The sequence below is a fragment of the Alexandromys fortis genome, unplaced genomic scaffold (genome assembly GCF_014885135.2).
Source record: "Alexandromys fortis isolate MF-2015 unplaced genomic scaffold, M_Fortis_MF-2015_v1.1 scaffold_128, whole genome shotgun sequence".
Taxonomy (NCBI): Eukaryota; Metazoa; Chordata; class Mammalia; order Rodentia; family Cricetidae; genus Alexandromys; species Alexandromys fortis.
Genome location: NW_026068012.1, coordinates 2,547,718 through 2,575,119, shown reverse-complemented (window position 1 = coordinate 2,575,119; position 27,402 = coordinate 2,547,718). Strand labels below are relative to the sequence as shown.

Here is a 27,402-nt window from a genome sequence, read left to right as displayed (position 1 = left end):
GTCTGAAACCCTGAATGGGGTGATGCAGTGAGCCTGCCAAGTTTTTTGATCTGTTTTGTATATAAACTGAAGCTTTGCAGAAGTAAAATTGCAGCAGATTCTCACTACCAGTGTGTCTGTCTGTCATTCCCTTGCGTCGTATCCTGACTATCCTATCCTTCAACCCTGTCCTCCCGTGGATAGCAGTCTCACAGAGGGACGGTCCGTGGCACTTGAGTTTGAACTTAGAGGTCTGAAGTGCTCCAGAGCTGCAACTGATCACCATCAATCCATCAACCATCTGCAGCAGAGACAAGGTGTTCCAAAAGACTCAGAGGAGACATCACCCTCATTAGGATTTCAGCAGTGTGGTGTGATCAACCTATATAGAAATACTCACCAATGGCTTCTCAGTGTGATTTATGTGGTCAGATAACCCAGTTTTCTCTAGCATGGAGGTAAGCTAGTGTCTGCAGGTGTGCATGTCTCAGCTTGAAGATGCATTGAGTAAGCAGTGGCTAAAAGACTCACTGCATAGCTACATGATTCAAGTGAGGGGAGAGGGCTGAAAAATCTGGTTTATCCCAGACTTCGCATTTAAAAAGTAGAAGGATTGGGAATTGAGGGGCAAGGGACTCAGGAAAGAGCCTGAAGAATGCTAGTTACATTCAAGAAACTCCCACCCTAAGCTTCTTCTACCACTAGCTTCTCCTAAAAAATGGGACACTCAGTTGGGAACCACCAACTGAATTATGATAGCACTTGATTCTCATTCCTGCTCCATCTGCAGACTGGGAGTCTTTGGACAAGTAAGTGGCCATGGTTGTTTGTTCCTAACATGTAAAATGGGAATGATCACATCCATGGCTTCATATGTATACTGAGCTCTGTAATGAGCAGATGAGGGCATGTCTCTACCTTGAGAACATAGTGCAAAAAACTGAAAGTCTAGATCTGTTACTGCTCTGGGTGCCAAGTGGGAACAAGTCTTGACTCTGCTTGTGTGTACATCCACTCTAGTGTATTCAGGGCATTGAGAACAGCACTCTTTGCCTTCCTCCTCCTTCTCTCTCTACTCCTGACAGTTCCCAGCAAGGCCATCCCAGATGTTCCCAAAGTATCACCAAAAGTTATTGGAAGTTTGTGCCACAGGTTCCCCTCAGACAGAAGAGCAATCCTGTTCCTGAGAGTTCTCCAGTGCCTGCCAGTACGTGAGTAAGTTCGGGGGTGACACGTAGTGGCAGGTCACAATTTTCTTAAAGCGGCACATGGAGAAGCGTAAACCACCTGGGAAAAAGGTCTGTTCAGTGTGGAGTTCCTCAGGCCGGATCTTCAGCATGGCCAAGCAGAGCCCAACAAACACATCCTCCAGCTTGAGGAATGGAACGCTATCTGAGACATTGTATATTTTGCTGGCCACATCACTTGAAAAGACATAACCAGTACCAGAACAAAAAGGTGGGTACCTATCCCAAGGATATTCAAATTTACTCATAAACCACTTGCTGGACTTTTCCCTGATAGGAATTTCATGAGGTTTTATGTAGCCCGTGAAGAACCTGGAAGTTTTGTTTTTCTTCACCAACAGGTCAGTCAGATAGCCAACATTCACAAACATGTCTGAGTCTGTCTTCATCACAAAAGCTGCCTGAGGACAAAAGTGGTGGACCCATTCCATGCCCATCATGGTCTTCAGGGTCAAGTTGTAATAGTCATCCTTGAAGTCCTTCTGGATGATGTCACGGTACTGCTTACCTTCCTGAGCTGTGGCATTCATCTCATTGGTACTGTCTGAGGCCCCCAGGAGGAAAAAGGTCTTCACACGCTGTCCCTGCACTTCTGTTTCTCTACCCCATGTCTTGCGGATGGCCATTCGAGCTGCCAGCTGCTTGTGGGAGGAAGTCACCAGCAGCACAAGGAAAGGTGGCTTCTGCTTGCAGTCTATATCTGGAAGCTGGAGGAACTTCCCATGACCTTTCTTGAGAACAAGTGAAGCACACAGGAGAGCCTTCCATGCTGCCCCCAATGCCACACTGACAGCTTGGGATTCTAGATGCTGGTCCCAGCTCTGGGAACTGCCAGCCCTTCACTGATGGGGTATTCAGACTCCTTGTCCTTCAGTAGATGAGACCAGATCTCCCAACAGATCCTCAGCTCTGACCTCTGGTGACTCCATGACAAAGAATGTCACAATGCAGCTAGACAGCCTGTAGGTATAAAAGCTGTGCATTCTGTGTGCAAGCACAGGTCTGGCTGTGGAGACCTGGAAATGTGAGCCTATTTCCAAATTGACAAAGGTCAGAGAGTTGTAACTTACCTCCACTTCCTTCAAGGTGATTCTGCTTCTTCCTCAAAGATCTCACCTAGATGTAGACCAGGAGTTCTGTTCTCTCAAGGTTATTGTGAACAGGTGTGGCTAATAATCAGAACTTGTACTTCAGAAATAAAGAAGTAGATATGTTCCTACCTCAAACAAAAGTGTAAAGATACAACTAAGGTTCCAGTTTCTTTATGGAGATAACATTGTATTCCACCCAGGAAGGGGTTTGCCTACATAGTGTTTTGGTCTAGGGTATAGCCTGACTTGTTTTGTTCTAGCAAATGTTTAACTATGGATGTAGCCCACAACCTTCAATTGATATGTTCATTTCCTATGTATCATGCTAATGTAGTTTTTTGCTTACTCCTTTGGAATCAGGAGTATTTAAAGCAATTGGAACTTAATTGTGGGCAAATTTCAGTATTCACTGGAATTCCTTCCCAATATTATACTATATGTTTCTCCAGTTTATTATTTCCATTCACATCTTCATACTCTATGTCTATAAAAATATCTTCACTATATTTTAAATGCCCATGTTTCTACCATGACAAGAGGTGTTTTTGTTGAGGCTTATGCCTGGCAAATGGCCTCAGATTGCTCTAATTGAGCATGGTCAAAAAGTAACTCTTAACACTTTGAGTTCCTAATAACTCATGTGTCTGAACTCTTGGTCTGCAGCTGAGGATGCTGTTGGAAAAGGTTGTAGAACCCTTTATGAGATGGGACTGAGAGAAGTGAGACCTGGGGGATGAGTGTTGAGTTTATGGCACCATCCACTTTATGTCCTCTTCCTGCCTCCTGATCCACAAGATATGAGTAATAATCTCACACCCTGCTACCACAGCTTCAAACTGCTCCCAGTGGTTTGTATGTGTTCCTGCTGCAAAGGAGAATAACCTGAAGTTAGGATCCAAAGTAAATTCCCCCTTGTTTGTCATTTCTCTTTAGGTATTTATTTGGTCATAGCAATGAGAAAAGTAATGAACACAAAAGCACCTCTGGTCTTCTGATTTTCACAATTACCTTGAAACTCTAGAGACCTGGAATGTGATAGCTTTGAGATCAACAGTCTTAGTGTTGTAACACTGAGTAATAAAACACTCACTTTTGCTGAGCAAGAACTTAGCTCCATCTGGAGTGCTAAGCCACAGGGCAGAAGTCACAATGAAATGAATTCCTTGTGAGGAGCAAACAGTGATGGTGGCCAATGTTACTCTGAGACAATTTTCTGGACTGGGTTTGTCAACCAAAAATGAAGACTGTGTCTCTCAGGAATAACTAGAAAAAAATAATGATAGAGTCAAGTTGTTTTCACTTTACTTCACACTTTGCCCTCCACCTATGTGACCTTGAGCAAGTGTGTGAGCTGCATTCCTGGACTCAGTTTTATGATTTCTAAAATGGGTTCAGCTGAAAGACAGAGTCAAACAAATGACTTACCTGCCTACAAAAACAAATATCTAAGAATCCTCTGAGGTCTCACAGACAAAAGAAGGACCCTGTAGTGGTTTAAGGGAGAATGACCTCTGTGGGCCTTTGTGATTGATGACTTTGTCATCAGTGGGTGGAAGCCTTTGGGAAGGATTGGGGTGTGGCCTTGGTAGAGGAGGTGTGTCACTGGGTATGGATTTTGAGGTTTCAAAAACCCATGCCATTGCCAAGGTGCTCTATTTCTTCCTCATGGCTCTGGATTGAGGTGTGAGCTCTAAGTTGTTCCTGCCATTCATGTCTTTGCTGTCATCATGGACACTAACCCTCTGACACTATAAGAAAAACTGTATGCTTCTATGACATCCTTTGCTCATGGTGTTTCACCACAGCAAGGGAAAAGTAATTAACACAGAAGTTGGTACCAGGGAGTGGGATAGAACTTGACAGGACTGACCTTGTTTTGTTTTGTAGGAATATAGAAGAGAGTTGGGCTTTGGATAAGGAAAATGGTTGAACACTGAGTGCTGAGCTTAATGGGCCATCCTAGCAGGAGTGTGGCAGTAGTGCTGTGGACCGTGGGAGTCCACCTCAAGAGGTCTCAGAAGGGAGCAATATTAGTAATGGGGATAGAGACAATTCTTGTGATATTTTTACAAAGAATGGGGCTGCTTTCTGCCCTTGTAATAAGAACCTGTCTGAGGGCTAGAGAGATGGCTCTGTGGTTAAGAGCACTGGTTGTTCTTCCCAGCACTCACATAGCAGTTCACAATTGTTTGTAGTTCTGTTCCAGAAGATGTGACATCCTCACATCAACACAAATAAAGTTAAAAGAAAAAAACAAGAGTTGGTGTGCATATAAAAAATATGAATATGCCTGAGGATAAACTGAAGAGTAAGAGATTAACTTCTGTGGTAGTTTGAATGCAATTGACCCCCATAAGTGCATAAGGAGTGGCACTATTAGGATGTGTAGCTTTCTTGGAGGTTATGGTGTCTCTTCATAGCAATAGAAACCCAAAGACAATATTGCTGACAGAGCAATTTCAAAACAAGCTAATACTGACTTTCTCATGTGGTTACTACTGATACCCTTAGGCAAACATATAATAAAAATGAGCAGGTGGAACAAAAATTAATATAAAATGTTTGAGGAGAAAAAGAGCACCAGAGGAATTTAATATTGAAACCCAGGCTTGTGCTAAAGAGATAAGTAGATTTTAATAAGGCTGGATCCAAACTGTAATAAAGTGAGGGTGTCCTCCGGGCAAGACCCCACTCAGCTAATCTTCTGACTTGTAAGAGGGAGGCCTAAGGAATTTTCTGTTCCTAAAGAGCAACAACACAGGAAAGATCCTGCAAATAGGATTCAAGGAGGCAGCCAGACTTGAAATTGTCACCCACATTTCAAGAACCCTGGGATGAGGAATTGTGAAGTCTTCTTCTGTGGTTAAGGAGGGCTGAAGAAAACAGGCTGCCTGAGACGATCAAGCCTCACAGGATACTCCAGTCAGGACTTGGTCATAATTCTAAATTTTCTTTAGGTTCCCAAAAGATTATCAGTACCCCCAACCAGCAGGAAGTAGCCTGGAATACTACACCCACATTCCCCAAAAATGGACTATGGTTATTTTATTTTGTTTTAAAAAAGAGATGGGGAAGTAGTATGGGACAATTCTATATTCTATCAGTTATGTTTTAAACAAATGCTGATTGGCCGATATCCAGGCAGGAAGTATAGGCGGGTCAACCAGACAGGAAATAGAGGCACGGAAATGAGAACAGGAGAATTATAGAAAGGAGGAAGCCCATTCCTCCGAGTCTTCCCAAGATCACGGAAGAAGCAAGATGTGACCTACCCCACTGAGAAAGGTACCAAGCCATGTGGCTGACATAGATAAGAATAATGAGTGAGTATAAGTTATAAGAGCTAATAAGAAGCCTGAGCTAAGGGGTCAATTAGTTTATAACTTATGGAGACCTCTGTGTGATTTTCTTTGGGACCTGCTGGCTGTGGGAACTGGGCAGGACAGAAACTCCAACTAGCAGGTCCATCCTGCTACAGTATTTAAACAGTACCAAGGCAGAAAGTAAAGCAGCCCAGGACTATTCCTGTTATCACCGGTTGCGTAACTTCTAGTCGCAACTCTGCAACCATGACATCTGCTGGACAATAACAGGTAATACATAAATCATTATGGCAGACTTCATTAACAGTGCAACTTTTAGTAACTTTTTTGCTAATACTATAGATTGCATTAGGTGAGGTTTGTATGACTATGGTGATCCTTCAGTTTTTTGGGTATTAGAGTTCAGTTTTCTTCTCCATATTCTATCATTAAGGAAGAATATGGCACTTTTAGGAATGAAATTATCTTTACAGACTTATAATATACAGCTAATTGACAGGATTAATATCATAGAAAATCAAAGGTTACCTGAAAAACATAATGCTATTACAGACAAAACTGAATCTATATCTAAGGGTATTAAGAAGTTATTAGAAAGAATTCATGCTGTTGAATTTGACAATCGAAAGTTGTCAAAAAGTCACAATAAGTTAACAATCTGAGTGATACTCAAGTAAAGTCCAAGGATTAGATGTTATCTTTAAAGGAGAAAATTCAGACTTTGAAATCACATGTGCAGAGTGAGGACCAGAGACTAGGTGCATCAATGAAATCACTACAAATATATATATAGGCCAGGAGATTCAAGCTTTACAAAAGACAATAATAAAAAGATTTAAAATAATTGAGGAAATTACTGGAGCTGATGAACAGGGAAAGAAGGCACAAGGACAGGATTAAACATCACCAGTAGCTGTCAGAGATGACTTACCCAGGGTTTTAGCTTTCTACACTGAAATCTACTCTGACAAAGCATCAGGTTCTAAAGGCTCAAAAGGATCCAAAGAAAGTAGATGGATACCTATAGGAATGAATGATCTAAAAGAAATTAAGCAGGCTGTTGTAACTTATGGCTTGCATTCCAGATTTGTTAAGGAGATGATAAAGACTTGGGCTTCTAATATCAGGGCAACCCCACATGATTTCTTTCAGTTAGTTTCAGCAGTCCTGGATGATGGACCTCTCTTGATGTATAAAATTTATTTCAGAGAGAAATCCAAAATTTTGGAACAACAGGAAAAAGCAAAAGGCCTTGAGACTTCCCAAGATCAAATTCGTGGTGAAGGCCCTTATGCTGACCTATAGGCTCAAGCTCTTTATGATGAAGAAATCTTGTCCCTATGCCACACAGCAGACTTAAATGCTTGGGACAGGATTCAAGAACTATGAAAAATAATTGAATCATATACCAGGGTTAGACAGGGACAAAGAGAAGGCTTTACTGACTTTCTACCAAGATTAAGTAAGGCTGTACAAACAGGAGTAACAGACCCAGATGCTAGACGAGTACTTCTTGAATCTCTAGCTTTTGAAAAAGCAAACTTAGAATGGAGAAAGATACTTGGGCCTTTAAAGATTAGATCAGCACCTATGGATGAATGGATTCTGCATATAATAAATGTTGAGACATTTTACTATAATGCTAAATCCTGAGTAGGAGAAGCAATTTCCAAAGGAATGAGGAGACCTCAAACTGCCAAATGTTTTAATTCTGGTAGAATAGGACATCTGAGAAGGGATGGTAGACAAGAAATAATATCTCCTCTGGGAATGGCAAAAATAGGAGACCTCAGTCTTCAGGTTTATGTAGAAGGTGTGGCAAAGGCCAACATTAGACCAAAGAATGCAGAACCACAACAGACAGACAAGGCTACCCGATACCATTGGGAAACATCTTGAGCGCCTCTCACAGGCCCCCAAGACAAAAGTGGCCCAGTTATTCCCAGTAACTGTGGAGGAAATGTCACACCAGGAAAATTAAATAATCCAAAGCCTCCGGTATAAAACCATGCTATTCTAAATGATGGCATAAACATGGAAGATAAGTCAAGAATCCCAATAGGAAATAAGGAACGTATAATCTGGCAGACTTCTATAAATGATCAAAGACCAAAGCTAAAAGTGCATATAAATGGTATTGTAATTGTTAGTTTGACAGACACAGGTGCAGATGTGAGTCATTACTCCAGAATCTTGGCATTCAAATTGGCCTCTTTAAAAGGCAGATGTTCAATTACTAGGAATTGGAGCCATATCTCAAGCTAAACAAAGCACAAGAAAAGACCAAACCTAAGAATAATATGGGTAGAAGAAGAAAAACTCCAGCTCAAAGGCATAGAAATATATTTAACAAAATTGTAGACGAAAACTTTGCCAACCTAAATAAGGATATCCCTTTGAAGGTACAATAAGCTTACAGAACACCAAATAGATGGGATAAAAAAAATTCCCTCACCATATAATAATCAAAACAAAAATATACAGAACAAACAAAGAATATTGAGAGATGCAAAGGAAAAGGTCAAATAACATATAAAGGTAAACCTATCAGAACTACACATGACTTCTCAATGGTAACCATGAAAAGCAGAAGGTCTTGGATAGATGTGCTGCAGACGCTATGGACAGAATCAGATTTAAACAATATGTATCTACAAACCCAGCCTTACAGAAAGTACTAGAAGGAAACCCTCAACCCAAGAAAGCTAACAACACCCACAATAACATAGACATCTGATAATCCTCCACAAACACAAAAAAAAACAGAAACACACAAACACTACCACCAAAAAATAACCGGAGTTAAAAACCCCTGCATATTAATATCATTTAATATCAATGGACTCAATTCATCTATAAAAAGACACAGGTTAAAAGAATGGATATGAAAACAGGATCCAGTATTCTGCTGTTTTGAAGAAACACACCTCAACTTCAAAGACAGACAATACTTAAGAGTAAAGGGTTGGGAAAAGGTTTTCCAATCAAATAGACCTAAGAAACAAAAGGGTGTGGCTATCCTAATATATAACAAAATTGATTTCAAACTAAAATCAATCAGAAGAGATGGGGAAGGACACTTTATACCCATGACAGGAACAATTCATCAAGATGAAGTCTCAATCATGACCATCTATGCCCCTACTATAAGAGTAACCACATATATAAAAGAAACATTACTAAAACTTAAATCACACATCAAACCCCACACACTAATGGTAGGAGATTTCAACACTCCTCTATCACCATTGGACAGGTCAACCAGACAGACACTTAACAGAGAAATAAGAGAATTAACAGATGTAATGAATTAAAGGGTCTTAACAGACATCTATAGAACATTCCACCCAAACACAAAAGTATATACCTTCTTCTCAGCACCTCATGAAATCTTCTCAAAAATTGATCACATACTTGGTAACAAAGCAAATATCCAAAGATATAAAAAAATTAGTAACCACCTGTGTATTATCAGATCATCATGTAATAAAGTTAGAAAATCTATCAATGTAATCCATCATATAAATAAACTGAAAGAAAAGAACCATATAACCATTTCATTAGATGCTGAAAAAGCATTTGACAAAATTCAGCACCCCTTAATGATAAAGGTATTAGAGAGATTAGGGATACAAGGATCATATCTAAATATAATAAAAGCAATAAACAGCAAGCCAACTGCTAATATCAAATTAAATGGAGAGAAACTCAAAGCCATTCCACTAAAATCAGGAACAAAACAAGGCTGTCCACTCGGACCATATCTTTTCAACATAGTGCTTGGACTTCTAGCAGTACCAATAAGACAACATAAGGAGATCAAGGGGATTCAAATCAGAAAGGAAGAAGTCAAACTTTTTTACCCTATTTTTAATTGGGTTAATTAGAATTTTAATGTCTAGTTTTTTGAGTTCTTAATATATTTTGGAGATAAGACCTTTGTCTGATGCAAGGTTGGTGAAGATCTTCTCCCATTCAGTAGGATGCCTTTTTGTCTTAATGACAGTGTCCTTTGCTTTACAGAAGCTTCTCAGTTTCAGAGGGTCCCATTTATTCAATGTTGCTCTCATTGTCTGTGCTACTGGGGTTATACATAGGAAGTGGTCTCCTGTGCCCATGTGTTGCAGTATACTTCCCACTTTCTCTTTCATCAGGTTCAGTGTGGTCCAATTTATATTGAAGTTTTTAATCCATTTGGACTTGAGTTTTGTGCGTGGTGATAGATATGGATCTATTTTCATTCTTCTACAGGTTGATATCCAATTATGCCAGCACCATTTGTTAAAGATGCTTTCTTTCTTCCATTGCATAATTTTAGCTCCTTTGTCAAAAATCAGGTGCTCATAGGTTTGTGGGTTAATATCCGGGTCTTTGATTCAATTCCATTGGTCAATGTCTCTGTTTTTATGCCAATACCAAGCTGTTTTCATTACTGTAATTCTGTAATAGAGTTTGAAGTCAGGGATGGTAATGCCTCCAGAAGTACTTTTATTGTATAGGATTGTTTTGGCTATCTGGGATTTTTTGTTTTTCCATATAAAGTTGATTATTGTTCTCTTAAGGTCTATGAAGAATTTTGTTGGGATTTTGATGGGGATTGCATTGAATTTATTGATAGCTTTTGGTAGAATTGACATTTTTACTATGTTGATCCTACCTATCCAAGAGCATAGGAGATCCTTCCATTTTCTGGTGTCCTCTTCAATTTCTTTCTTCAAAGCCTTAAAGTTATTATCAAATAGATCTTTCACTTCCTTGGTTAGTGTTTCCCCAAGATACTTTGTGCTATTTGTGGTTATCATGAAATGTGAAGTTTCTCTGATTTCCCTCTCTGTTTCTCTATCCTTTGTGTATAGGAGGGATATTGATTTTTTTGAGTTGATCTTGTATCCTGCCACATCACTGAAAGTATTTATCAGTTGCAGGAGTTCTTTGGTAGAGTTTTGGGGGTCACTGATGTACACTATGATATCAAATTAATCCAATTAAAAAATGGGGTACTGAACTGAACAGAGAATTCTCAACAGAAGAAGTTCAAATGGCCAAAAGACACTTAAGGTCATGTTCAACTTCTTAGCAATCAGGGAAATGCAAATCAAAACAACTTTGAGATACCATCTTACACCTGTCAGAATGGCTAAAATCAAAAACACCAATGTTAGCCTATGCTGGAGAGGATGTGGAGTAAAGGGAACACTCATCCATTGCTGGTGGGAATGCAAACTTGTGAAATGACCTTGGAAATCAGTGTGGAAATTTCTCAGAAAATTGAGAACCAACCTACCTCAGGATCCAGCAATACCACTCTTGGGAATATACCCAAGAGATGCCCAATCATACTACAAAAGCATTTGTTCAACTATGTTCATAGCAGCATTATTTGTAATAGCAAGAACCTGGAAACAACTAAGATGTCCCTCAATGGAAGAATGGATAAAGAAAGTGTGGAATATATATGCATTAGAGTACTACTCAGTGGTTAAAAAAAATGACATCTTGAATTTTGCATGCAAATGGATGGAAATAGAAAACACTATCCTGAGTAAGATAACTCAGGCACAAAAAGATAAATATGGTATGTACTCACTCATTAGTGGACTCTAGCCATAAACAAAAAACATTGAGCCTACAGTTCACAAGAGTAGAGAAGCCAAATAACGAGGTGAACCCAAAGAAAAACATATATAGATCCTCCTGGAAAATGGAAGCAAACAAGATCGCTGGGCAAAAGTTGGGAGCATGGGGTGAGGTAGAGGTGGGGATGAGGTCAGGGAAGGGGAGAGGGGGAGAGAGAAGTAAGAAGGGGAAGACTGGAGAGAGCTTGGGGGAATGGGATAGTGATGAAAATGCAGAAATTAGGACTACAGCTTAATATCAGCAAATTTCAAAACCATAATTGTAGTGACATGAGATACAGGATCACACATAGAGATATGAACATGCACACAGGAAGGATGGAGGAAGGATCCAGAGCAGGGAGAAAGGGTAAAAGGCAGGGAAAGAAATGAAAGGAAATGCTTTATAATTAACTCACTTTTTATTATCTCACCTTGTAAGTCACAGCAGGTGCCACCAATGTGACAGAGACAGTAGATCTCTGACTTTTCTACATGCCTGAAATAGTTTACAATTTTAGGAAATATGCATTTAGCTGTGCAGTAGCGGGAAATGCCTTTAATCCCAGCACTCAGGAGGCAGAGGCAGGTAGATCTCTGTGAGTTCAAGACCAGCCTGGTCTACAAGAGCTAGTTCCAGGACAGGCTCCAAAGCTACAGAGAAACTCTGTCTTGAAAAACAAAACATGAGAGAGAGAGAGAGAGAGAGAGAGACAGAGAGAGAGAGACAGAGAGAGAGAGAGAGAGANGAGAGAGAGAGAGAGAGAGAGAGAGAGAGAGAGAGAGAGAGAGAGAGAGAGAGAGAGAGAGAGAGAGAGAGAGAGAGAGAGAGAGAGAGAGAAGAATTTCCTACCTAACCTGAGTAGCATTGAAAACATATTATGGTAAAATAACATGAAAAGCAATCTGGAAATCATGCTTATTCACACTGCCTGATCCCTCTCACTCCCTTTTTATCATAGTCTGGGAATATGGACAACAAAGAAATAGAATGTGATACAAAGGATCCATTCTCTGAAACTCTGAGAAGAATTTGAATAAAATCCAAATAAGAGAAAGGCAATAATAAATGATCAAGGTAACTTGTACCTACAGAGGCAGCCAACTAGGTGACCCTGTCCTTGTTAAGAAAGAATGACAGCCCAGCTAATCTGGAAGAAGGAACTCCCAGAAATGGATCAAAGGTGAGCTTGATAAATGTCCTGCTTCCCAGATAAATTGGGAATATTTATTCAGCAAAACACAACAGACATAAGAAATTACATGAGACAAAAGAGATTAAGAGAGGAACTTGCATAGCTAACACATGGCAATTAAAACACCCCTAGGGAACAGAGAAGTGAGGTATTCCAAGAGAGAGAATAGACAGCCTTGAACAGTGTCACTGGGAAGGGAGTTTAGACAAAAAGAACAAGCTACATGGAAGAAAAACCAAACTTGAGACAGCACACTTGCCACTGGGCCCCAAAGTCTGTCCTCCCTCTATTTTGCCATTCTACTGAGCCCCAAAGTATATATCTTATACTAATTGGCAATTATTGTTAAGACCAAGTTATTTTATAATTTGAGAATCTTTTTATTTCTTTCCATAACCAAGCAAAACTCAGCAGAGTACTAAGAAAATGATAGGTAATGTTGCAATAATCATTGTCACTGGTGTCATGAGGAAAGATGCAACCATATCATCTTCATGTGCAACCAGAGAAATAGTAATATCAGGCTCTATGGTGTCAATAGAGAGACCTAAGGTACATGGTTGAATTAATGTGCTGAGTTCCTCTGTTTCTGTGAATACATAGGGAATGAGGGAGTGATCAACTACATTTTAGCCCTGTTTGGGCTCAAATGACTTCAAGTTCTTTCTGAGGATATGGGATGATCTTCAAAATCAGATATAAGTCTGGATGACATCTTTACCAAGCGAGTATCATTACATAGCATTCTGAGCCCTTGAGGTTGGTTTTCAACTCACTACCATGCTATTTTTATCAGATCCAAAAGAAACTGGGGACAAATTGCTCTCTGTGATGCCTATTAGCAATGGAAAACACAAACTGAACGCCAAGCTCACTCAGTTCCAGTGGCTCCTCTCAACTCTGTTAACCCTGCCCCCTAAACCCCTCCAGCTCAGGGGATCCCTTTCCAGATTCTCCTTCCTATATAACCCTGCCATTTCATCCATGCGCCCCTCTTGCCCTCTTCTTTTTGTTCTCCCTTCTCTCTTATATTCTCTTCTCTTCTCTTCCTCTCTTGCTCTCCTCTCCCCACTTCCCTTTTCTCTCAAAGCTCAGTCCAGTCTATTACTTTCTATCCCTGCTCTGGACTTTTCCAGGTACCTCTGACTGTTCACCCCTCATGCCTACAATAAGAACCTTCCCCTCAGCCATATTTTGAAGCAACCATGTTTGTGCTTTATATAAATTTGTGAAAAGTTCTGTTATTGTCTTACCATAGCTGGGTCTGCAGGTTCTTTCCGTACTCAGTACAGATTATAGATGGCTATGCAGTTCAGAGAGCCAGCTGGAAATTTCACTAGATGGCCAATGCCAAGCACAGTCAGCTTATATTCCAAATGATCCTTCTCCTTTCCCAGAGCAAGTGTGCTCTCTGAAAGGTCAATCAGTCAGGCTGAGCTTATAAAGGCTGTGACAAGCTCAGATCTTTTCTCAGCATGGGATGGTGTGTTTTTATCTCTATATTGAAATTATAATGAGCCATGGTTTATCTTGTATGTCAACGTGGCATCTAGATCATATTGATCTGGTCTGGAACAACACCCCACCCTCCCTTAATTAGGCAGTGGAGCATATGAACTACCTTAATAACTAGCACACAAGGACTGTGGTTTCCAGAGTCCAGGGTTCAACCTATTCATACCATATGACTAGCAAAACAGTTTGTCATCAGTTATTACAAATTCAGTCTGGGGACACCCAATCTCATGGTCCTGGTTTAAACTAAGATTATGTAACTTTACCAAAACCTCTATCAACCATTTTACCCACCCTTTAACTTTATAGCTTCAGACATGGGCTCAGATAATTCCCTCTTACCAGAAAATAAGGAAAGTGTTGTTCAAACCCACGGGAGGCCAGTCACAAAGCATAATGGAGTACAATCCCCAAGCCTAGGCAAAGGAAAGCCTGAGACTGGGAAAAAATAGAAAGATCACTTGCCAGTCATGTGTTTCCCTGATGGCAGGGAAGTGCGCAGAGACAAGCAATAGGAATCAGGAGAAAAGCCATCTGGGTACTGGAGGCCACTCCCCAACTCCCATCCACACCCTCCTCACTCTCAACCCCTACATGTAAACAATACACACACATACACACTCAGCTTACCCAACCCAGGGTGGGGCAATGAATGTGCAGTGAGCTCCTGATAGCTGATACTTAGAGTCAGGAAAAGGACATATTAGCCCTGTCAGGCTCAAGGAAGCATCACTTCCTGTTCAGTCAACTCATTTATCTGGGAACAGAAGATACCAGGTCGTGTAAGAGAGTCTTCTGTCTATGTGTTACTTTCATTGGTTAAATAAAGAGACTGCCTTGGCCTTTTGATAGGTCAGCCCTTAGGTGGCTGGAGTAGACAGAACTGAATTCTCGGAGGAAGAAGGCAGTGTGGAAGACGCCATGGCTCTCCTCTTTGAGATGGACACTGGTTAAACTCATACCAGTAAGCCACAGTCAAGTGGCAATACACATTAATGGAGATGGGTTGAACAAATATGTAAGAATTAGCCAAGAAAAGGCTAGAAATAATGGGCCAGGCAGCAATTTAATTAATACAGATCTCCATGTGATTACTTTGGACATAAGCTAGCCAGGCGGGATGGAACAAGGGGCCCACACTCTTCCATTACAACAAAGGGTACTGAGGGACCTCCTTCCGCTCCTCCAGCCAATACCCACTGAGATACCAGCCCACTGGGGAGTGGTCTCGCTCTTTTAGAAAAGCATGAGCAGCCCTACTCTCTCTCTCTCTCTTGCTTCCAGCTCTGCTTCCGGCTACTAGACTCCTTTCCTGATTGCACAGAGGGCTGTTGTCTGGGACAGTGATCTGTAAGTTTTTTCCCTTTAAATAAATAACCATTCTATTAATCATAATTCCAAACTGGTGTGGGATTGTTTGTGACTTATGCCTTCATCTGGTGCCCAACGTGGGGCTTGAACCCATAACCCTGAGATTAGAGTCTCATGCTCTACCAACTGAACTAGCCGGGTGGGATGGAACAAGGGGCCCACACTCATCCATTACAACAACCAGGCAGCTATTCAATGCCACAGGAATCAGGAGTGACTCTCAGGAAAGAAAACCCAGGAGAAATAGGATCTGATGCCCAGTTAAATAGGCAAACAGAACAGATGTCAGGTTTCTGAGCTCAGAGTTTAAGGGCAAGACCAAGCTCAGGAGAGCAGAGACTACCTCTGGAAGTCCTTCTCTGCACTGACCTAACTTTTCCTGTCCACTGCCTGTAACCAGCAAGTGGGAACAGAAAGTGGAGAGCCTAGCTTAAAAGAGACTCCTCAGCATATCAGAACACCTGGCCTCATCTCATAAAGTCCAGACTCAGAGATGCCCACTGTTTATTCAGAACACTTGCCTACAACCCACAAAAGAAGGAACATCTGGTGAGAGGAATGTTCATAAAAGAAGAACTATCTGGGTCAAGCTGGGGGTGGGGAGGAGGAAGAAGAAATAATCTGCTCCCCAAGAAGAGTTCTGGGACTTGATGCCAACAGCTTTACCTGAGCTCTTCCACAGAATTAAACATTTTTAAAAAAGAAAAGTTGTTTTTATTGTTTTTATTTTTTGAGAACGTCTCAATATTTAATGAATAATTTACATTATTTCCTTCAAGAGGGCAAGATAATATAGAGCAATTTTCAACTTTGGCCATTAAGTATAACTATTGCAGAATTTTATTTTGTATTTGTTCCTAATCTTCAATTTCTTAATTTTCTATTGTTTTTATTGAGCTTTATATTTTTCTCTGCTCCACAGTGATGTGGGAGTGTCATATATCAATCTGTTGATTTCATTGGTTAAGCAATAAAGAAACTACTTGGCCCTGATAGGTTAAAACATAGGTGGCAGGAGTAAACAGAACAGAATGCTGGGAGGAAGAGGAAATGAGCTCAGAGACGCCATGCTCCGCTCTCCCGGGCAGATGCGATAGCTCTGCTTTCTGAAGCAGATTCAATGAACTCCGGCCCAGGATGGACGTAGGCTAGAATCTTCCCCTGTAAGCGCACCTTGGGGTGCTTACACACATTATTAGAAATGGACTAGTCCAGGTGCGAGAGTTAGCCGAGAAGAGGCTAGATATAATGGGCCAAGCAGTGTTTAAAAGAATACAGTTTGTGTGTTGTTATTTCGGGTAAAGCTAGCCAGTGATGGGAGCTGGGTGGCAGAATGCAGCCCCGCAGCCAACCACTACACAACACCACAAAGAACAACACAACACCAGTAAAACCTAAAGACCCTACAGAAGCAAGACCTGAACAACCAAATATAGATGAAGCAGAAAAAAAATGACCTAAAAGAATAACTTGAAGAGAATTTTGAAATTCTTAAAGAAGAAATGAAAAATGCCCTTATTAGATGCTGAACAAGCTTTTGATAAAATACAACAACCCTTCATGATAAAGGTCTTGGAGAGAGCAGGGAAACAATGAACATACCTAAACATAATAAAGCCAATATACAGCAAGCCAACAGCCAGCATCAAACTAAATGGAAAGAAACTCCCAGTGATTCTACTGAAATCAGTAACAAAACAAGGTTGTCTACTCTCTCCATATCTATTCAATATAGTTCTTGAGGTCCTGGATAGAGCAATAAGACACCAAAAGAAGATCAGGGAGATACAAATCAGAAAAGAAGAAGTCAAACACTCACTGTTTCCTAATGATTTGATAGTTTACATAAGCGATCCCAAAAATTCTATCAAGAAACTTCTACAACTCATAAACACTTTCAGTAATGTAGCAGGTTACAAGATTAACTCAAAAAAATCAGTAGCCCTTGTGTACACAGATGATAAAAGGGCTGTGCAAGAAATCATAAAAACAACACTCTTCACAATAGCCAGAAATAGCACAAAATATCATGGAACAATTCTAACCAAACAAGTGGAAGGCTTGTATGACAAGAACTTTAAATCTTTGAAGAAATAATTTGAAGAAGACACCATAAAGTGGAAAGATGCTCTTGGGTAGGCAGAATTAATATAGTAAAAGATGGCAATTTTACCAAAAGCAATCTACAGATTCAATGCAATGTCCATCAAAATCACAGCAAATTTTTTCAAAGACTCTGAAAGAATGGTACTCAACTTCAAATGGAAAAGCAGAAAACACAGGATAGACAAAACAATCCTGTACAGTAATGGAACTTCTGGAGGCATCACAATCCCTGACTTCAAACTCTACTACAGAACTTCAGTACTGAAAACAGCCTGGTATTTGGCATAAGAATAGACAGGAGGATCAATGGAACTGAAAAGAAGACCTGGATATTAATTCACACATCTTCGATTATATAATTTTTGACAAAGAAAATATCAAATGGAAAAAAGAAACCATATTTAACAAGTGGTGCTGGCATAACTGGATATCAGTATGTAGAAGAATAAAAGTAGACCCATATCTACCATCATGCACAAAACTCAAGTCCAGATGGATCAAAGACCTCAAGAGAAAGCCAGTCACACTGAACCTTATCAAAGGGAAAGTGAGAAATACACTTGAACGTATTGGCACAGGAGACCACTTCCTAAATATAGCCCCAGCAGCACAGACACTGAGAGAAACAATTAGTAAATGGGACCTCCTGAAACTGAGAAGCTTCTGTAAAGCAAAGGACTCAGTCAACAAAACAAAATGACAGCCTACAGAATGGAAAAAAAATCTTAACTAACACAACATCATGTTGAGATAGGAGCGGTGGGGCTGCGTCCCCGGCACCCGGCCGCCCACATGGCAGGCTTATGCCCGAAATAATTACACGGAAACCGAATTCTATTAAACACTGCCTGGCCCGGCTAGTTCCATCCTCTTATTGGCTAGCTCTTACATATTGTTCTAACCCATTTCTAATATTCTGTGTAGCCAACGAGCTGGCTTACCAGGGAGGATCTTAACCTGCATCTGTCTGGAGCAGGAGAATCATGGCGACTCCTTGACTCAGCTTCTTTTTCCCAGAATTCTGTTCTGTGTACTCCACCCACCTAAGGCCTACGCAGTTTCTTTATTAGTAAGAAATCACTCCCACATCAACATCAGACAGAGGTCTGATCTCCAAAATATACAAAAAAAAAAAAAACTCAAGAAATTGGTCATCAAAAGAACACATAATCCAATAAAAAAAATTAGAGTACAGACCTAAACAGAGAACTTTCAACAGTGGAATCTAAAATGGCTGAAAGACACTTAAGGAAATGTTCAGCATCCTTAGTCATCAGAGAAATGCAAATCAAAACAACTCTAATATTCCATCTTATGTATTCTGGAAGAACGCATTATTGGATTATTTGTTTGTGTGTTTCCCTTCTTTGGGTTATGCTGGTGGGGGGTTATCAGACACCTGTGTTTTTGTGAGTGCAGTAGCTTGGGTTGGAGTTTTCCTTCTAGTATGTTCTGTAAAACTGGGTTTTTGTGGACACATATTGTTTAAATCTGGTTTTGTCATGTAATATCTTGTTTTCTCCATTGATGGTAAATGAAAGTTTGCTGGGTATAGTAGTCCAATATACCAACAAAAGGCTTCAGCTTGGTATCCAGATGGGTTATACTAATTCAGGTTTTAAAGAGAAGCTGAGAGGTCTCCCTACTGATAAACCCCACTTCACCTGGTATTACCAGCAATTCAGGGTCTGCCAGCATAGCAGATGGATAGTAGTGCCTGTGAGACTGAGAGATGCTGAAACCAGGCTGGTGTTGTGGGACAATGGTCTTGTGTTGTTATAATAAAACACTGATTGGCCAGTATCCAGGCAGAAAGTATAGGTATAGCAACCAGGCAGGGAGTAGAGGCGGGGTGATGAGAACAGGGGAGCTCTGGGAAGAGGAAAGGGTCAGTCTGCAGTTGTCATCTGGACACAGAGGAAGAAGGTGAGATTGCCTTGCAACATGGATGACGCAGACAAGAGTTATGGGCTAATGTAAGTCTAAAGAGTTGACAAGAAGCCTGAAATAATAGGCCAGCCGGTTTATGATTAATATAGACTTCTGTGTGTTTCTTTGGGACTGAACAGCTGCAGGACTGGGTGAGACAGAAACCTTTCTCAACAGGCCAAGGTTATAATGGACTGAAAATTTGGGTCTTTGGATGTGATGACGATTTTGTATGCAGACTGGATATGAATTATTAGAAGAATGAGCTATAGTAGATTGAACACAAGCTCCACAAAGATGCCCACAGCCACCCACAGCAGCCACAGTTTCACTCACATACTGAGGATAAGAGCAAGCATTTTTTTTAGATTTGTATAGACATGGTCTGATTTTTATTTTAAAATTTTAATTATTTTTTTGGTGTCTTTCACATCATGCATCTCAATCTCTTCCATCTCCCTGTTCCTTTGTATCTGCCCTTGCCCTTGCACCAAAAATAGTGGCTGACTTCCTGGCACCACAAGGTGCTGGGTGGGCCTGTGTTTTCTCCCTGGCACCCAGGGTGAAGTACCCCGAGTATATGACAGGGTCATATTTGGTGAGCGCTTTGTGCCTGTGTTTAGAATAATGTTCTGAGAGTTTGTTCTCTGTCTGTATATAATGTATTTTATACTTTTTCTGCTGCTACACAGGACTGCATGGTATGAAAATATCCAAAGGTATTAATTTGTTTTCCATGGTGTAGACATTAAAATCTTTTCTGGTTGAGGCTATTTTAAATAAAAATTGCTGTGACTCTTTCATATCCTTGTCCTCTGTCCTCCACACATATTCAGTGGTATGCTTATGTCTGTTCTTATACTTGTACATACACATGCAAAGATTAAAAATTAAAATAATAAAAATATGGGATGTCCACTCCTCAGTTCTAACAGGGAAGATTCATTTCCCATGGGAAATTAAGGGTCTTAGAAATGGGATATGACACTTCCAGACAAAGATTAAATTTAATATATTAAACATAAACATGTAGCTGCTGTTCTTATACAAAAGCAACTATAACAGGCAAAAATAGTCAGTCGTTGTAGGGAAGGGAAGGCAGGAGCTTTGAGGTGGCTACTCATATCCACAGTCGAGCGCAGATAATGAACTTATTCACTCTTAAAGTCAGCTTGTTTTCTCCACTCATATGTGGTCCAAGATTCCCTGCTTAGGGAATGGATGCATCCACATGGGATGCTTCTAATATCAATTAGTAACCGTGACAGTAGTCCCCACAGACTTGTGTACTGGTGAGCCTGATCTAGACAGTGGCTCACTGAGACTTTTCCTAGGTGATCTAGACTACGTAAACTGGCAGTTCAATCTAACCATCTGCCAAGCACTGAGGGCTACATCTTTAATCCCAGCACCCAGAGGCAGGGGCAGGCAGATCTCTGTAAATTCAAGGTCAATCTCGTCTTTGTGATGAGTTTCAGGATATTCAGAACTATTTAGAGAATGATCCTGTCTCAAAAACACAAAACGAATCCCCAACCTAAACCAATCAATCAAGCAACCAAAGCCCACAACCCACACATACAAAAGTCTAAACCACTGCCCCCCACAAAAAAAAAGCAAACACAAGCCAGCAAATGAATAAGATCTAAATATCCTGAATGCTGCAACTGTTGTCCACCTGAATTTTGTAAACCCAAAGTTGCCCTCTGCCCTTCATGAGCACATACACATAAAGTGCTAAGTGTAAATGTATCCATATATAAATCAGTAAGTGTAATTTTAATTTAATTCTCACCCTGCAGTACCATCTGGTGGCAGAAGTAAAGTACTACAGTCCAACTTATGCATGTTTATGCTTGTCTGTGGTAACTTGAAGAGTTTGTATGTGAAATGGGAAACAATTACTAATTCCTAGAATGCCAAGTATGGATGAATCTTGTCAAGAACAAATGCTTCCTGAAGGGAAAATCGACCATTACATTGAATTAGTGAACACACACCTCATTTTAGATGCCGGAAATAGCTTGACTCTAAGGTTCAACTCACTAATTTCCATGTGTGGATTATAGAATTACCAGATAAACTGTAGAACAACTAATTACAGACCATTCATGACTAACTAAGGGTGTCTCAAATGCCCAGACAAGAAGCAAATACTTTTAGGGTAAATAGTTCTCACACAATGTATAGAACATATTTCTACTAAAAATATTTATTGCTTACATGAAATTGAGAAATTCGTACAGGGTTTGTTTTTCTTTCTCCCAAGTGTAGGAACCTAGGTTAGAGAGACCTCATAACTTACTTAAGACTAGAGAGTTTTTAAAAACAGTTCTGGGGAATTAAATCGGCTAGAGTTTCATTCGATGATGCAGTGGGTAGAATCTCACCTACTTGTTTCAGAATGATGCAGTGTGTAGGGTGTTACTTGCCTTGTCACAGAATGATGCAGTGTGTAGGTTCTAACCTGTGTTGTCTCAAGGTGCGGCTGTGTGTATGTATTTAGGGTTTCACCAGCCTAATTTGAGAATGGTGCAGTGTCTAGGGTCTCACCTGCCTTGTCTCAGGATGAGGCAATGAGTAGGGTCTCACCAGACTTGTGTCAGAATTATGCAGTGTGAAATGTGTCACCAGCCTTGTTGTCTCAAGATGATGCAGTGTGTAGAATGTCACCTGCTTTGTTTCAGAATGATGCAATATGTAGGGTCTCACCAAACTTGTCACAGGATGAGGCATTGTGTAGGATCTCACGTGCCTTTTCTCAAAATGGTCCAGTATGAAGGGTCTCACCAGCCTTATTTCACAATGATGCAAAGGGCAGGGTCTCACGGACCTTGTTGTCTCAAGATGATGCAGTGTGTGTGGGCTCACCTGCCTTGTTTCAGGATGAGGCACTGTTTATGGTCTCACCTGCCTTGTCTGTGAATGATGCAGTGTGTAAGTTCTCAACTGCCTTGTCCCAGAATGATGCAGTGTGCAGGGTTGGTGTGGGACAATTGTCAATTATGTTTTAAATAAATGCTGATTGGCCAGTAGCCAGGCAAGAAGTATAGATGGGACAACCAGAAGGAAGTAGAGGTGGATCAATGAGAACAGGAGAATTCTGGGAAGAGGGAAGCTCCCTCTACAGTCCTGTCCAGACACAGAAGAAGAAAGTTGTAATTTTGCCACTGAAAAATGTACTGAGCCATGTGGCTAACACAGATAAGACTAATGTGCTAATGTAAGTCATAAGAGTTAATAAGAAGCCTGAGCTAATGGGCCAATCCTTTATAGTTAGACCTCTGTGTGATTTCTTTAGGACTTAACGATTGTGAGAACCGGGCAGGAAAAATACTCAGAAAACAAATGGCACACAACATGGGGCAACTGCATCCACATAAAGCCTGAAAGAGCTCAGGAAGTAATTCTAGACATAAAATAATAGAGTTGAGCACAGCTTATTGATAGCAGCATTTTCTCAGGTGGGCTCTGTTTGCTAGAGACAAACACTCTCATTTAAGAGAGGCTTCCTGACTCAGCTTTAGCTGCAAAACCTTGCAGCTCTTTAAAGAGGTTCTGCCACCAAACACTTAAATGGTGTGGATGAAAAGCTGACCACATGCTTTCTGCTGGTGGCAGGGACCTTGAAACGCCATAGAGTTGTAGCAATATACATGGCTCCAGCCAGTACCTCAGCCATGAGGCTGGAAACTCAGAAAGCTAAGGAATGGGCTGGATCCAGCCATCAAAGCCACGGCTTTAATCCTACCCATATTGCTTAGCAAATTAATGACTCATGTAGTCAGAAAAAGAGAGAGAGATATACAGTAAAGAGAGATTCAAAGACAAAAAAAAAACTCTAAATGGTTTACAGTGTGTTAAAAATATTTACAAACTTGGGAGAGTAAAGAAAAAGGTTAAAGTCCTTTAGAAAAAAAAGAGAGAGTAATTGGGTTTGGTGGTACACACCTTTAATCCCAACACGTGGGAGGAAGAGGTAGATGGACCTCTGCAAGTTCAAGGTGCGGTGACACATGTCTTTAATGCTACACTTGGGAGAGAGAGGCAGGCAGACCTCTGTGAGTTTAAGGACAGCCTGGTCTACAGAGTGAGTTCCAGGACAAAGATACATAGAGGAAACCCTGTCTCAAAAAGCCAAAAATTAAAAATAAAAGAAATAGAGGTTAAAATAGAGCTACATAAAGATGAAAAATACACAGAGACTCTGGATACTGTATATTATTATGCTCTCTTTGAACTGTTTGAATGCTGAGGAAGGAGCAACAGCTGCTAAACGATATTTGCTTATAAATGTTGCTAAATTAATCCAAGATAGGTATTTTGAAAATTCTTTTACTTCAAAATTGAAGCCAAAAGGTATGTTACTTTGGAGAAGATATTTTGCTTTTGTTTCCACAGGAAAGAAGAGGCTGTAGATTCATTCTGAGTTAAGAAAAATTAGTTCTTATCAAGGAAGATCACCTGAGAAATCTCCGGTAGAAACAGATGGTCTGGATGTCTGAGTTCTACATTCAGAACAGATTCAAGACTGCTGCTTGAGATGATCAAGCCTCAAGGATACTCCAGTCAGGACTTGATAATAATTCTAAATTTTCTTTAGGTTTCCATAAGGTTATCAGCATGCCCAACCAGCAGGAAGTAGCCTGGAAAACTATACCCATATTCCCAGAAAATGGACTATGGATATTTTCCTTTGTTTAGAATGATGGTTACAAGATGTTATGGATAATGGTCAGGAGAAAAGCTAAACAAAGGATATGAGATTCAGAGTTATTACTTTTTTTAAAAAAGGGGGGGAGAGCTATTGGACAATGGTTTGTATCCTGTCTATTGTATTTTAATAAAACGCTGATTTGTCAGTGGCCAGACAGGAAGTATAGCTGGATCTTGGTGTGAGTCTGGGACCTCTGAGGGAGTAGGCCTGAGCCAGGACCTCTGTGGATCTAGGCATCAGTCTGGGACATCAAAGGGAGTAGGCAAGAACCAGAAACCTCTGTGGGTTTGGGACCTCTGGGGGAACAGGCCTGAATCAAGTCCTCTGCAGGTCTGGGCACACCCAAGTTTAGGACATCCAAGGAGTAGATCAGAGCCAGAAACCTTTTCAGGACCAACTCCAAGCCAAGGACTTCTGCAGGAGCAGGTAAAGACCAGGGACATTTACAGAAACAAGTATGAACTGACCATCTAGGCCAGAGCAAGCCTAAGACAGTAAACCCCACAGGATCAGAGCAAAGCCTGGGAGTGCTAAGCAACCTCCAAAAACAGAGTGACCAACAGGGTAACTAGAACCTTGGCACTGACTATACCACACAACAATCTGAGCCTTGGATTCACTGGTACCTAGAAGATTAACCACCAGAATCACAGGCAGTCCCAACCACACCAATTAGAGGAAAAGATGAGTAGACAAGATAAGAACACACACAACACCACAGAGAGCAACATGACACCAGTAAAATCTAGAGACCCTACAACAGCGAGATTTGAACAACCAAATATATATGAAGCAGAAGAAAATTACCTAAAAAATAACCTCAGGAGAATGTTTGAAACTCTTAAAGAGGAAATGAGAGATTCCCTCAAAGAAATGGAAGAAAAGACAAACAAAAACTTGGAAGACATTAGAAAATCCCTTAAAGAAAACCAAAGGGAAAAAAAAGAAAAAGAAACAGCATCAAAATCTACCAAACAAAAATATCCCAGGGCCAGATGGTTTCAGCACAAAATTTTACAAGATTGTCAAAGAAAAACTAATACCAATACTCCTCAAATTGTTTCACAAAATAGAAACAGAAGGAACATTGCAAAACCCTTTTTATGAGGCTACACTTACCCTTATACCCAAACCACACAAAGACATTACCAAGAAAGAATTACAGACCAATCTCGCTTGTGAACATTGATGCAAATATACTCAATAAAATACTGGCAAACCAAATCCAAGCACACATCAGAAAAAACATCCAAAGTAATCAAGTCAGCTTCATCCCAGAGATGCAGGGAGAGTTCAACATTCAAAAATCTGTCAATGTAATGCACCATATAAACAAACTGGAGGGGAAAAAAACACATGATCATCTCATTAGATGCCAAAAAAGCTTTTGAAAAAAAAAACACAACATCCCTTCATGATAAAGGTCTTGGAGAGAGCAGAGATACAAGGAACATATCTAAATATAAAGGCAATATACAGCAAGCCAACAGCCAACATCAAACTAAACGGAGAGAAACTCAAAACAATCCCACTGAAATCAGGAACAAGACAAGGTTGTCCACTCTCTCCATATCCATTCAATATAATTCTTGAAGTCCTAGCTAGAACAATAAGACAACAAAAGGAGATCAAGGGGATTCAAATCAGAAAAGAAGAAGTCAAACTCTGTTTGCTGATATGATAGTTTGCATAAGTGAACCTACAAATTCTACCAAGGAACTTCTACAACTCGTAAACACCTTCAAGTTATGCCTGCATGTATGTCTGTTTTTGCCGTCTACCATTCTGCCCCCCAGGCTGGCGGCTCCACCACTTTCTGAAGTCTTCTGCTTCTGCCTGCTGTCTTGCCTTAGGAGCACAGTTACAGATGTCTGTTACGGCACTTGGCTGGTGTAGGTTCTAAGGATTTGAACTCCAGTCCTGGAGCCTGCACAGCCAGCCCTTTACACACTGAACCATCTCCCCAGTGTTTTTATTTTACTGAGGCTCTTTTCATGTGGTTTCCTGGGAGAGACGTGAAGTAGATACGATGCTGATATCCGTGTAAAGGTGCCTATGCCACAGACGCAGCACTCATGAGTACTGGAACCAGGGCAGATTACTCTTCAGTGACGGAGAATGAGCCCAGCAGAAACTGTGGACTACAAACAGAAAAGCAAGCTTGTTCATACAAGATCTCAACCTGGGGAGCACGCGATGGGTTGTGCTGCTCAACGGAAAACTCAGACGGTGAGCAATTACAGATGGTGAGCAAAGTCATGTTTTCACATACCTTGTTTGTGTATGTGTGTGTGTATGTGCGTATATATGTATGTGTGTATGTATGTGTATGTGTGTGTATATGTATGTGTGTACATGTGTATGTATCTGTATGTGTGTATGTATGTATGGGTGTATATGGGTTTGTGTATGTATGTGCGTGTGGTTTCTTGCTTATGTCTGGGTACACATGTGTTTAGAGGTGCCTGCATCAATGTGTACATGGAATGCACATGTGAAGGCTGGAGTCTGATGTTGGATGTTTTCCTTGCTTGCTCTCCATCTTGTCTACTGAGGCCGATTTTCTCACTTGAACCCAGAGCTCACAGATTTGGCTAGTCGAGCAGGGATCCAGTCTCTACCTTCTGTTGGATTTATAGGCAGCCACTGCACGTCACATGACTGGTATTTACCTGGGTGCTGGGGTCCACACTGCAGCCCTCATGCTCACCCTGTAAGTACTTTACCAGGGGGCTTTCTCCCCAGTCCCCTCTCTTATCTTTCCTCTGCCAAATCATTGTTGCGCCTTCAACACCGACAGCTGGTCATGGAAGCTAATTTAGTAGTCTGCACTTCAATTTGAATTTTACTTTGTTTTCCTGAAGGTTTTGTGTCAAGGTTTAAGGACCCACTGTGAAGGGCAAGCCTGGTAAACATGGCAACACCATAGCATTCCACAAAGTAGCTCCCAGAACTCAAGGCTCTGGGGTTGGGGATTAATCCCTATAACAAAGGTTTTCTGTTCTAGTGGGCACTGGGAGGCTCCTGTCTGTGGTGGTGGCCAGGACAAGCTTTCAGGCTGATGACTCCGGAGGGAAGAAAGTGAATCCTAGCGTCCTGCCCTTGGTTGCTTTATGAACAGATAAGTGAGCGTGAGAACCAGCGGGAGCGTGTTCCTGAGTGACCCAGGCGCCTTCTTAGCAGTGACAGACTCCTGACATAGCAGTCCCTGACCTCAGTCTCTCCTGGGAGTCTGCCTTAAAACACACCGATGACCAGGAGCAGTCCGACTGCTGCTTTCTGTCTGCTTCTCACAGACACGCAGCTGCGTCAT

The 27,402-nt window shown here is 40.9% G+C and overlaps 1 protein-coding gene across 1 annotated transcript; it reads right to left on the bottom strand.

The window, feature by feature from the left end:
* On the bottom strand, positions 1–27,402 carry LOC126513622 (beta-1,3-galactosyltransferase 5-like). Its single transcript, XM_050162106.1, has 2 exons — positions 27,338–27,402; positions 1–2,063 (listed from the first exon to the last, which is right to left on the bottom strand). Exons 1-2 carry the CDS (start codon positions 27,400–27,402, stop codon positions 1,139–1,141), a joined length of 990 nt encoding a protein of 329 aa, XP_050018063.1. The 3' UTR covers positions 1–1,138.

Coding starts and splice junctions, on each gene's coding strand:
- LOC126513622 (XM_050162106.1), bottom strand. CDS start 27,402: ATGACGCAGCTGCGTGTCTGTGAGAAGCAGACAGAAAGCAGCAGTCGG. Junction 2,064..27,337: donor CGGACTGCTCCTGGTCATCG/GTGTGTTTTAAG, acceptor CCATCAGTGAAG/GGCTGGCAGTTCCCAGAGCT.